The sequence below is a fragment of the Colobus angolensis genome, unplaced genomic scaffold (assembly GCF_000951035.1).
Source record: "Colobus angolensis palliatus isolate OR3802 unplaced genomic scaffold, Cang.pa_1.0 Scaffold1, whole genome shotgun sequence".
Classification (NCBI taxonomy): Eukaryota; Metazoa; Chordata; class Mammalia; order Primates; family Cercopithecidae; genus Colobus; species Colobus angolensis.
Window position 1 is genome coordinate 5,117,891 of NW_012110918.1, and position 12,948 is coordinate 5,130,838.

At 39.8% G+C, this 12,948-nt stretch overlaps 1 protein-coding gene across 1 annotated transcript in view; it reads left to right on the forward strand.

The window, feature by feature from the left end:
- Positions 1-12,575, forward strand: part of MAP2K6 (mitogen-activated protein kinase kinase 6) — a 134,998-nt gene extending 122,423 nt beyond the window's left edge. The window contains exons 11-12 of the mRNA XM_011933930.1: positions 6,284-6,329; positions 11,922-12,575. Coding sequence (XP_011789320.1) covers positions 6,284-6,329; positions 11,922-11,999 — 124 coding nt within the window. The 3' untranslated portion in view covers positions 12,000-12,575. The remainder of the gene's footprint in view (positions 1-6,283; positions 6,330-11,921) is intronic.
- The last annotated feature ends 373 nt before the right edge of the window (positions 12,576-12,948 follow it).

The following is a 12,948-nucleotide window of genomic DNA, read 5'->3' on the forward strand; positions in this document are numbered from 1 at the left end:
TTTCATTTCTACTCAAGTAAGTCAGTTTGTCTTACATCTGGGTTTATTAAAAATAATACCCTGTCTCTACAAAAAATACACAAGTTAGCTGGGTGTGGTGGTGTACACGTGGGGTCCCAGCTACTTGGGAGGCTGAGGTGGGAGGATCGCTTGAGCATGGAAGGCTGAGGCTGCAGTGAGCCATAATTGTGCCACTGCACACCAGCTTGGGTGACAGAGCAAGACCCTGCTAAATTAAGATAAAATTAAAATTAAATAAATAAGATATCATATAAAATAAAATAAAATATGAAAATATTTAGAAACAAAACCCAAATCACTTTACCCTAAAAGTCATTAAAAGATAAATTTTCCTTCGTCAAAGTTTCAGTATTGTAGTTCTGGTAGAATGCTATACTTAAGAATATCAATTGTCTAAAATAGTCATTTTGTTGGTATGGGAATTAAGAAATAGAAGGGAATTGTTAATTCTGAATTTTATGAACATTCTTACTTATCCTCAATTTGACTTTTTCAGCATGCAAGCTCTCCTGTTCCAGGTCAATAATTTTTTTGCCTGCCACAAACCACCAATATATTTTCTTTGATATCCTTTAAGGACGAACATTATTTTTCAACTGGGTTGAAAAAGTCATCTTATACTCAAAAAGTAGCACTGATTTTCTTTTAGAGTTTATATCTGTCCTAGAAATTTATGGAAGCAATTTGATTGTTCATATGTATATTAACATACGGGTACATACCTCCATCCATTAGCAATCTAGTGATTTTACTTGTTTGATTACTGAAAGCTTGAGGTTTGATCTGGAGCTTGGTGGAAAGAATGGAAAAGTGATTTTTTTTTTTTTTTTGAGACAGAGTCTTGCTCAGTTGCCCAGGCTGGAGTGCGGTGGCCGGATCTCGGCTCACTGCAAGCTCTGCCTCCCGGGTTCACGCCATTCTCCTGCCTCAGCCTCCCGAAGAAAAGTGATTGTTAACAGATCTTCTACCTCTTATTGAACAGAGGGCTATTCCCTGTGTGCATAACTCCCCTTTATCAGCTATTATTTTTCTCATGAATAAATCTGTATTATTGAGACATATCTTCATTAAAGAACCTTTTTTTTTCTTGTGATCTCCATGTTTTTTATATTTTTATTACGTAGGCTATGGCCCTCCCAGACTTCTCAGAAAGTCCCAACTCCATGTGCTGAGTGGGAAAGGGAGGCTACGTATTTGGAAAGTGAAATATTTAATCTCAAATTTCAAGATAGATACATCTATGTTTTTATCTCCTACGTCTGTCTTTGGTATGTAGAAAAAGAACACGTTACCCACAGCCTAGGTAACCGTCAGAGTATTTGTGAACTTGTGTATGCTACCTAAGCATTTGATGTCACAATGCTATCATACACCTGCACCCAAGGAATCAACTTGGCACAATGCCATCTCCTTGTTGCTAGGTACCGTAATTCTGTATCCAGGGAATTGACTTGGCAGCCACTCGTCTGGCCCATCAGTGCTGATCAGTGCTTGTGAGTTGACAGTAAATCACATAGTTTGTGGAGTGAAGTAGAAAAGCTCTTACAGGCTATCATCACCACACCCAAAGTTAGACCTAGAGTCCAGAGTTCCAGTTTTTGCATTTCTTTTGCAGTAACATCTGACAAATGTTTCCTGAAGGAGAAAGAAGAGTTAACCATATGAGCACAAAGGAAAAAAGCAAACCCACAATGGTTTCTTACAAACCCTTCTTTTCTGTGTTTATTTTGAGATAGGACTACAGAATGAGATTTTCTTCCTCTTTTTCCTATGTATCTCTTTCATATCATAGGGGTTTTAAGGAGTTCTTGGGTTGGGTTGTGTTGACCATGTCAGCCTTGTTTTGGGATTCATCATAGAGAAGTCTAATAGAGAAGTTTTGCTTTCTAGTCCTGCAGAGGGGTTAACAAACGAGTTCGCAAAAGATTGGAATCTTAGCCGGTTTCATCATAAACTCTTCCTATCGGTTCACAGAAGGAAGTCACTGGAAATCAACTGCCGAGTGCCAAAACAGCTGGACTTCCCTTTGGCTTTCTCTCCAGGCCTATTTAAGAAGCTGTGGGCCCAACTGACCAGTCTGATGGCATATCGAAGGGTGGTGGAGGCCCGCTCAAGCGTCGATATTGTCTGACTCAGAAAAGCTAGTATAAAACACAGTCAAATTCAATCTCCTATTTGTGCAGGAAGGACAGTAAAAAGAGGCACTAGATGTTTGTTTAGCTTTTGACAAGTGTACGCCTTGAAAGGCGCAATGTGTTTTTATTCTGTGGATGCACCAAATAGCCCTTCTTGGAAATGATCGGGGGAGTTCAAATAGGCAGAAATCCTCTGGTCAGCACAGACTTCAAGCTAGCAATTCTCAAGACAGCATGAGCTGTTTTTTAGTGTCAGCTATGGTCAGAAGTGTGTGTTGTGGCATTTGGAAAAAGAATTAGGGCAGTTAGCTAATTGCATGCTTGAAAATGACAAGCCCCTTGAAAATTCAAAAGTCTGATTCCAGTTCAAAAAGAAATTGGTGTTGCTTTGAACTCCAAAGTTGTTATTGTGTGTACTGAATTTCAAGTACTTCCTACTAAACATGGAAAATTTACTTTCCCCCCAACCTTATCCTGAGTATTTTGCTATTCTTAGCCCATGTTTTGAAGTGTTCTTGATGTAAAAGATGGAAAGAATGGGTTATATCAGTTACATTAATTTAATAAACAGCTTTGCTTTGCTGTGTAAGTATTTTCCATTCATATTCTGCGGTAGTGTTTGGGGCAGATTGTGAACTTTGTAATCAGGGGCCATGAGTCCAGGAATAGCCTATTGGCCAGTAGTCTTGGAGGTTTCAGGAATCCTTAACACTTTATGATGGATCAACTAGGGTACTTTCCTATATTTTCTTTATACAGAGTTAACAAAAATCTGGAAATTTTTTTTTTCTTTTTTGATACAGAATCTCACCCTGCTGCCTAGGCTGGAGTGCAGTGGCACAATCTCAGCTCACTGCAACCTCTGCCTCTTGGGTTCAAGTGATTCTTGTGCCTCAGCCTCCCTAGTAACTGGGATTATAGGCACCTGCCACCATGCTCAGCTAATTTTTGTATTTTTAGTAGAGTCGGGGTTTCACCATGTTGGCCAGGCTGGTCTTGAACTCCTGACCTCAAGTGAGCTCAAGTGATCCACCTGCCTCGCCCTCCCGAAGTGTTGGGATTACAGGCGTGAGCCACCACACCTGGCCGAGAAATTTTTATAAGCTGTTCCAGAAGTGAAAAGATAAGATATCCTGACTCAAAATCAGCATGTAAAAAAATACAATATTTAAATAAAATACAGCATTTAAAAAATACAGTATTTTTAAAAATGGAGATATTTAAACTCTTCTATCTGTTGGTAAGGTTCTATACCTTACCCCTGTCATGCTTAGCTTCAGAGGGTGAGGCAGAGCTCCCGTCACACATACCAGGTCTCATTTGCTTAAAATGATCCATTTTATCTCTTCTGCTAAATATAAAGTCTGCTAAAGTCCTTTTATCTCTTCTGCTAAATATAAAGTAAAAAATCGGCACATTGTTACATTTGAGAAACAAGCTTTTCTTCCTGACATTGCCTTGGTTTTGTTGTTGGCTGATGAAAGCTAGTAACGGAGTGGGCCTGGGTCCTCAATGAGAATGTTCCAGATGCAGTGCAGAGTTTAAGTTCTAAATAGAGACACCAGAATCAACCATTTGAATATTGAGTGTGGATTTAATGTTGTGCTTGTGCTTTTTGTTATTTACTGAGCGTGTTACATTGTTCCAACGATAGAGAAGAATTTCTGGTTTTTGATTTGCTTTAAACAATAGTGGGAAATTCAGGGCTTCTAGCCTGTTTGTTTTTTTTACTAGGGTCTGTGTGCAAGTCAGCAATACTCCTGGGATCACATTGCTTCTTCTGTGTTTCTTTCTAGGTAAACTAGCTCTTGAACTTAGAAAGAAACACTTTGGCTTCCTGGGGCTGAGGGCAGGAGATGGTCGTGGTGAGAATGTGCTTAAAGACAGACAAACCAGCTGGAGATGTTCCTTTTAAGTGAAGGGGAGAGGAGGCAGCAACAAGGAGGGATCACCTGGTACACATAGCACAGCGTTTCTTTATCTCTGCACTATTGACATTTTGGGCTAGATTGTTCTTTGTTGTGATGGATTGCCCAGTGCATTGTGGGATGGTTAGCAACATCCCCGGCCTCTACCTATTAGATGCCAGTAACACCCTGCCACCAGGTGTAACAACCAAAAATGCCTCCTGACATTTTCCGTATATCCCCTGGGGAGCAAAATGACCTCCAGCTGAGAACCACCCATGTAGACTTTCAGCATCTAGGTACCTACAAAACCATCAGTGGGAGTTCCACGGACTCATTCATTTCACTCAGCACACATTCCCATATCAATTGGACTTTGCCAGCTGTTAATTCCTCTTTCTAATGCGCTCTTATTTTTATCCTCAGTTGAGATGAAACTTTCTCTCATAGGTTGTCTGGTCACTGAGGTCACTAGGTCCTAGGTCTGCCCTCAGTTCCAGGTTGAAACTTCTGTCCTCACATCTACCTGTACCCTGTCTCAGGTTCCCTGGCTTCCACCCACAGCATTGCCTGGAATAAACTGGTAGGCTGATTTTAAGTTGTTTTGGTTCAAAAACTTTCTCTCTCTCTCTCTCTTTTTTTTCTTTCTTAATTTTATTTCGTTTTAAACCACAGTTTCTCGAAGTGCCTGAACTACTTCGTTGTCTCATGGTTCTGTGCCTTACCCCTGTCATGCTTAGCTTCAGAGGGTGAGGCAGAGCTCATGCCACACATACTAGATCTCATTTGCTCAAAATGATCCATTAGCTCAAATCCCAGCAACCTAAGAATCAGTTACATTTTGATTCCTCCAACTCCAGGCAAAATTCCTTTCCATTCCAATGCCAGGCAAAGCTCCTTTTCATTCATGGATGATTTTGTGGCCCACTGGGCACAGGAGTCTGTAGGTTGCCTTGCAAATCATAGTTTTCAAAATCATCTTTTTCTGCATTCTGTAACCTGGGATTCCACCTCCAAGTAAACTGTTTCTTTTTTTTTCTTTCCTTTCTTTCTTTTTTTTTTTTTCATTTGAAGGCCAGAGTTGGATAAAGGATAGGGATGGGCTGAGGATGGGGTGATGGGTTGGTCTCTTCATCTTACAGTTTTATTACTGTTAAGTAATAAGTAACAGCACTTATTGCCTCCGATATCAAATGTTATTAAATGTCTGTGTCAACAGAGAGCAGAATAACCAGAAGTCACCTGACAATAGCACATGACCGGAAAGTATTTCTAAAAGAATAATTGCTGTCACTGAGTGTGCTTTCTCTTTTATCGGCTGTCCTAAACAGGTCTTATTACCTTTGTCATAAACAAGTAGTATTATCTTAGAAATGTTATGGGGGGCTGGGCACAGTGGCTCACACCTGTAATCCCAGCACTTTGGAAGGCTGAGGCACGTGGATCACTTGAGCCTAAGAGTTCAAGACCAGCCTGGGCAACATGGTGAAACCCTGCCTCTACAAAAAGTACAAAAAATTAGCCAGGCATGGTGGCACATGCCTGTAATCCCAGCTACTCAGGTGGCTGAGGCAGGAAGATCACCTGAGCCTAGGGAGGTGGAGGCTGCAGTGAGCCAAGATTGTATGCTCCTGCACTCCAGCCTGGGTAACAGAGCCAGCACCTGTCTCAAGGAAAAGAAAATAAATATTAGGGGTTTATTGCTTCTATCTCAGGCAGGTTTGGTGAGGACTATATAAAAGCAAATTATATATTCATGGGAAACAGAAGCAAAAAGAACCAGGTACCTGACAGTGAAGAGATAACAAATGGCGATGTAAGAAACACCTGCCAATTTCTTTGTCTGTGGAAACGGCATTAAAAGCTGCATTGAGGAAAGTAGATATTTTTGAAATATAATGGCTTTAGATCAGAAAAATTAGTCTGTATGTCATTGGTAAAGTATCAAAAGGAAAGTGCGCGTGCGCGCGCGCGCACACACACACACACACACACACACACACACAAACACATACAACTGTTTTTCCCATTAAGGTACAACCAGGGTGATTTAAAACATAATACATAAGGGTTACAGAGGAGGAAAGTCAAGATAGGAGGCTGTGTTTTCAATACACTTTTAAAGCTGATTATGTTTAGTGTTCTACAGGTTCTGAAATCCTTGTCTAATGAAAATATATAAAGCTTCTAGATTTTAATGATTTTTTTTTTTTCTTTAAGCTTAAAGAAGAATTCCAAAGAACGGCCTACATACCCAGAGCTAATGGTGAGTATTGTTGGAAATGTAAACATGAGTATACTAATAGCTATAAAAGACAAAGTCACTAAGACCTAAATTATCATCACATCACCATGTTGGAAGAGTTGGTTCATTGAGACATCAGTGACAGGAATTGAACTCCAGGAAAGAGAGTTAAAAGAGTTCATCCTGCATCCTTCTTAAACATAGGTTGGAACCTGTCACTATTCTTAGCAATTTTTTTCCAGGCTGTAAACCTGTCATGATACAGAGCAAATTATGTGTATACAATTTATATTTTTGAATTTAAAAGCTACGAGAAGCCACATATTACTAAGATAAAATTAAGGAAAGTATGATGTAAGAGATTTCAATAATGAGAAAAACTTAAATGCTATTTGACTGATCAATTTTTGATAAAATATCTGGCCTAAATTGGATGAACAACTTTTTGGTGGGTAGCTAGGGAGGGGAAAAAAATGTTTGCTTTTTGTTCTCACTTTGGTGGAAAAAGGTAAGACAAAGCATTATTAGTTTGAATTATACTCCCTCAGCATTCACAGTTTATCACTTGCTATATCCATGAAAAGCAAGAGTGAAAGTAAAATCTTAGCATTGTTGTATTAAAATAACTTCTCTTAAATTGTGGTAACTATAGGCAGGGCACAGTGGTTGCTCATGCCTGTAATCCCAGCACTCTGGGAGGCCAAGGTGGGCAGATTGCTTGAACTCAGGAGTTGGAGACCAACCTGGGCAACATGACGAAACCCCACCTCTGCAAAAAGTACAAAAAATTAGCCAGGCATGGTGGCATTTGCCTGTAGCCCCAGCTACTCAGGAGGCTGAGGTGGCAGGATCACTTGAGCCCAGGAAGTTAAGGCTGCAGTGAGCCGTGTTTGTGCCACTGAATTCCAGCCTGGGTGATAGAGTGAGACCTTGTCTCAAAGAAAACAAACAAACAAACAAACAAACAAAAAACTCTGTAACTACAATTCTAAGCTAATTACCAATGATTCTAAGCTAAATACAAATGGCAAGGACCTAAACTTGGCAACGCTTTGCTTTATCTAAGTATATGTTGAATGAAGGAGAAACACATTTTTGGAGGGGAAGAGATATATAAAATTCAGACTATTTGCTAATCTGTGTTAACTCTTTCCTAGATTTGTTTCAATTATCAAGCTTTTCATTTTAGTGGGGGAAGGAAGAGTCATATTCATGCACAATTTCAAAAGCAATAAAACACGGACACCCTTTCTTACTGGAGCACGTCAGTGTTTCTTACTGGAATTCATCAGGCATTAAATGCTTGCTCCTCTGCTATCCCAGCCACAAACCCTGCTGTCTTCAAGACCAACTCAGGGCATGTCTTAGAAGCACGGATTCCTAATGTCAAATGCTGTGGTGAGGTGGCTTAGATATGAGGAAGCACAGCTTGGAAATGTCGAGTTAGGAAGAATTATAGAAAGCTGATCAGGAAGATGCATGACAGCTACAGCCAGTCACATAGGTTTTCAGTTCTGTTGCCTAAGCTTTGATTGAAGATTGAACCATTTTGCAACTGGATGAACTGGAGACGAGGCCATCTCCCTGGGCCTCCATTGGATCCGTTAAAAGGCAGCCCCCTAGTGCTCAGCACTCGACTAGTTTTATTCAACTAAAACTCACAGTTAAAGAAGGAAATATGAGTAATGTTTGAGAAAATCCTAGCATACTACATGTTTAAGTTGAATATTTTCTTCCTGATTACTTTTTAATAGCCAGTCAAAGGCTTTTTCAGTTCTGTCTACTCTTTTTACATATGCTTATGCACCTGCTAGGGCATTTTTGAATTAATTTCACATAAAATGCAGTAGATATAGAGGTATTCTTGTAGGATACTATGGAGCCTGTAATCCTATTTTATTTATTTATTTGTATTTTATTTTTTATTTTTTTAAAGATGGAGTCTCATTATGTTGCCCAGGCTGGTCTCGAATTCCTGGGCTCAAATGATCCTCCTGCCTGGGCCCCCAAAGTAGCTGGGACTACAAGTGTGCACCTGTATTCCTATTCTAAAGTTACCATGTTTTGTAACTAATTTCAGATAAGAAGAACATTTTCTATATATTTCTGGCTATTTAAAATACAGAACTTTTTTTTTTCTTCTTCCAAGTGGTTTCTGATCAGAAATTTCATTGAAACATGCTTGAGGAAAAGAATGATTAATATACATGGGCAGCTGAAGTTGAATTCTACATTTGCAATATGTTCTAATCCTGTGATATTTTATGGCCTACATGTATATTAATGTTATAAAATCATGTCGGTTCCCATTTTCTTCTTACAGCATTCGTCTTTGTGGTTCTGGAAATGGACTTGCCTTTTACAGCTATAACTATTCCCTGCTTTCCTGTGGAACTGAGGTTTTCAAATGGAAAATCTGAGTCCAAACTCCCTGACTTTAGCATTGGGAAAACACTTGCTGAGAGGCAATTGTTTAGATTTTAGGAGTTGGTGAGGAAGTATGAAGGAAAAAAAGAATCCTTTTTCCAGGTGAAGGACATTTTAATTAAGGCCTTAACCTAGACATGTTCCTCTTATAGAAATCCCAAATGTTTCTCTCCCTAACACGGATTGAAGGGTGTGTATTCTTTAAGATCATCTCATTTGCTTGTTTTCTCAAATGTCACTGGGGAGTATGACTCAGTAGAATTTATTCTTCTAAAGTAGGTAGCAGCCAACTTTTTCTGTAAAGGACTAAATAGTAAGTATTTTAGTCTTCGTAGGCCATAAAATTCCTGTTTACAATGGCTCAATTCAGTGTTGCAATGTGGAAGCAGCCATATCCAATGTGTTAAAAAAAAAAAAATGGGGTGTGTGTGGCTGTGTTCCAATAAAACTTTATTTAAAACACAGGAAGTGGGCTAAATTTGGCCTCTGGGTCACAGGTAGCTGATCCCTGTCCTAGATGATAATCATGAGAAATGATAACCAGTTCATTCAAGTGATTGCCCAGTGAAATAATTATGTTCTTCAATTATCTTAGGAAGTTCTAGATTGAATTGTATGTTAAACAAAGATGCCTGAACCCATTCAAAACCATAGTCTTAAGGGATGAGGTGCTGTGCATGAGACAGGGAGACCTGCTGGTGACTGTAGCTTGTCTGTCTATTCCTCACAGTATGTTCATGGATCTCCATGTTTTTCTTCAGGCACATCAGTGAGCCTAAATGGTGTGAAGTCCTCCCTCCTTGTCTCCCTGACTTCTCTTTTGGGAAATCCAGCCTGGGACTATAGTCTGAGTATTATTCATGCTCCCTCATTTGCCCATTTCCTGGTTGCTGCCCTTGCTAATCTTAATTCATTGCTTATAGAGGGGACTGGGTTCCCTCTTAATCTTTTGCAGCCTCAAAATCCACACAAGAAGGCAAGTCACACTTTCCATTTGACATCCTTGCCCGTTTTCCCCTCCCCCTGGCCTTCTGGCTCACATAGCATTTTCTCAGCCTGTGATTAAATGGAAAGATGCCTAGGGATTTTCTTTTTTTTAATTAAGGACTTCAAGTCAGGTTATTTAATTCATTTGCAGACTCAGGCTACATCCACTGAGCTAATAGCCACTAGCAGAACAAAAGGCAAGGTGGGGCTGGCAGGTGTTGGAAGCAGTCACAAAGAGAATCTGAGGTTTGGGCTGTCCTGTTTTGATAGTAAAAAACCTTTAAGGACGTTAAAAGATTTCCAAATGTCCAGAGGATGTGGGAAAGCTAGTAAGTATGATGGTAGAGCCCTTAGTAAGTGTGCTGTGTATATGATTACTAATCAGAAGTATGGCTGCTATTTAGTTTTTGAGGGAGCTCGGGAGGAAGGACCTGGCATCCAGAGCTTCAGTTGATTTCATGAGTGTAAAGATCCGAGCCAGCACCCAACCTGTGTCCTTAGATGGGCAAAGGGAGAAAATCTCTTTTCCATTTTCTGAGTCATGATACTTAATCGTGACCAGCTATCTTCTTTGGGGTTTTTATTTCTTTGTTCCTTTCCCATTTGCATTGTTTCCTAGAATTTCCATGGGTGTGAACTCAGTTTTCCACAGAGCCTACTCATCCAACCCTCCACTGTCAGGTTTGAAACAAATATAATTAGAAAACCTACAGCTGGGCAACATAAAGGTTGTAAACTAAACTCCCTAAAGTCAGGGGAAACTGAGTCACTTATGTGTCTGGATGTAAAAATGCTTACATTTAGCTACTCAACTGGTCATTGAAAATAGTACGACCAGGCAATCAAGGAAGTGAGCATGGGAGGTGAGACACGTGGGACTAAGTTCTGCCTATAGGAATTATCCTTTTTGGTTAGGTTTGGTTGGTTCTATTTCCACTGGGTTTGGCTGGTTCTGTTTCCACTGTAAGAACTGTGGCTCATGACCTGATATATCTTTCTAAGTAGGGGTGGCAGGTTCCACTGTGAGAGCTGGCCACTTATTGTAACAAAATTGAGCAATTTGGGGAGAATTGTTCTAGGGCAGAGAAAATGGCTTCCTGTTCAGAATTGTTTTGAAATGCATGACCTCTTGAATCACACACCATGCCTGTTCCCTTAGCAAAGCACAAGACTTGTTATGTTTTTATAATTTACTTGATCTGAGCTGTGTGGATAGAGACTCTTCTTTTACCTTTTCAATCCTCAATCTCCGAGTTCAATTTTCTCTGCATATAACAAGAGTTTGGCAGTCTACATTATTTTTCAGATGGATCAACTCTTCATCAGGAGAGACATAAGTATAACTCGTGGCTTGGCAAATGGCTTTAACTGTTTCAGTCTAAAGCAATTCTCCAATGTCAAAGGCAAGGGCTACCTTCCTTGCACATTTACTGTTCAACAAAATTGACTTCTCATTCATTCATCTTTTTCCTGAGAAATAAAAGTGCATACACCTGGCCCAGCATAGTGGCACATGCCTGTAATCCCAGCACTTTGGGAGGCCGAGGCAGGTAAATCACAAGATCAGGAGATCAAGACCATCCTGGCTAACAGAGTGAAACCCTGTCTCTACTAAAAGTACAAAAAATTAGCCGGGCATGGTGGCAAGCAACTGTAGTCCCAGCTACTCGGGAGGCTGAGGCAGGAGAATCACTTGAACCCGGGAGGCGGAGTTTGCAGTAAGCCAAGATCGCACCACTGCACTCCAGCCTGGGCGACAGAGCGAGACTTCATCTAAAAAAAAAAAAAGGTGCACCCACTTATGAATTGTCTTATTATCTTACTACTATATTAGCCTAAAATGACCTTGTGGGGCCCAGGACTATTTGTAAATCAGAGTTTGGGTTGTTTTTTGTCAATCTTTGTATGTTGCCGTAGATGAAACTTACGTAGCATAATTACTTTTTTTTTTTTTTTAGTTTAAAGAATATAGTGGAAACCTAGAGCTATCAGGATGGCAAGAGTGACAACTAAGAGATATCTTTAAAACGTTTGCATCACTAGGTGTGTGCTTGATTTTGGAAAGGGTAGGAAGAGCCCAGCCTAGCTCTAATAGGGTTACTTAATCCCTGTACCAAGCGGATCTATTCATTTGCTAATCTCACATATTGTTTGTCAGTGAGAAATACTCATGCCATGTTTTTTCTTTTTCTTTTCCAGCAACATCCATTTTTCACCCTACACGAATCCAAAGGAACAGATGTGGCATCTTTTGTAAAACTGATTCTTGGAGACTGAAAAGCAATGGACTTAATCGGTTGAGCCTACTATGGATTGGTGGGTTTGGGGTGAAGCAAGTTCACTACAGCGTCAATAGAAAGTCATCTTTGAGGTCACTGAACCCTGCCTTTCAGAGGCTTTTCTCTCCCAATTTTCTTTTTATTCCCCCTCTTGAGGGGACCTAGGGATCTATAGTATAGAATGAACTGTCTAGATGGATGAATTATGATAAAGGCTTAGGACTTAAAAAGGTGATTAAATATTTAATGATGTGTCATATGAGTCCTCAAGCTTCTCAGACTTCTCTTATTCTTTACGAAATGAATGCATTAGCCCTGACGAAAAGGTGCTACAGTAGTGATGAAATTATAAGTAGATTTGTAGTTCGTCCCATTTATTATTTTAATATTTATGTTTAAGTGCTTGCTTGAAAAGATTCCATTTTATACAAGAAGGGAGATTCAAAAAAAAAAAAAAAAAGGCAAGGTTGGGTTGGCAATATTTATAGGGCTTTTTAAGTTCAATTGTGTCTGTGATCCAGAAGAAATTATTTAATATGCATCTTTGAGAATATTATAAAAATATCAAAAAGGAGCTCTTCTTGTGAAATGTCTGTTCCAGCTGTTGTGACTGCTGCCATTTTTGCAAACATCTGCCCAATCCTGGGTGATCACCACATCTTCTAGGGGAATTGGCAAGATGCTGTGGTCGTACTCTTTTCCCCAACTTTGGAAAATGTAAAAATCACTCATATCACAGCTCAAAGAGTAAAACATTTGGTTCTCCTGACACTTGGGGTATAGTATTAGTGGAAAGTGATTCGTAATATGATTTTATATCCACCTACCTATTCATCTACCTGTGTGTGTGTTTCTCTGTATATTTGGCAATTCGCAAGTCCTGCCAAATGGTTTCCATGAGCATCTCTGTTTGGTAAGGAGGACATTTGTCAGTTTTGAGGGGGAGA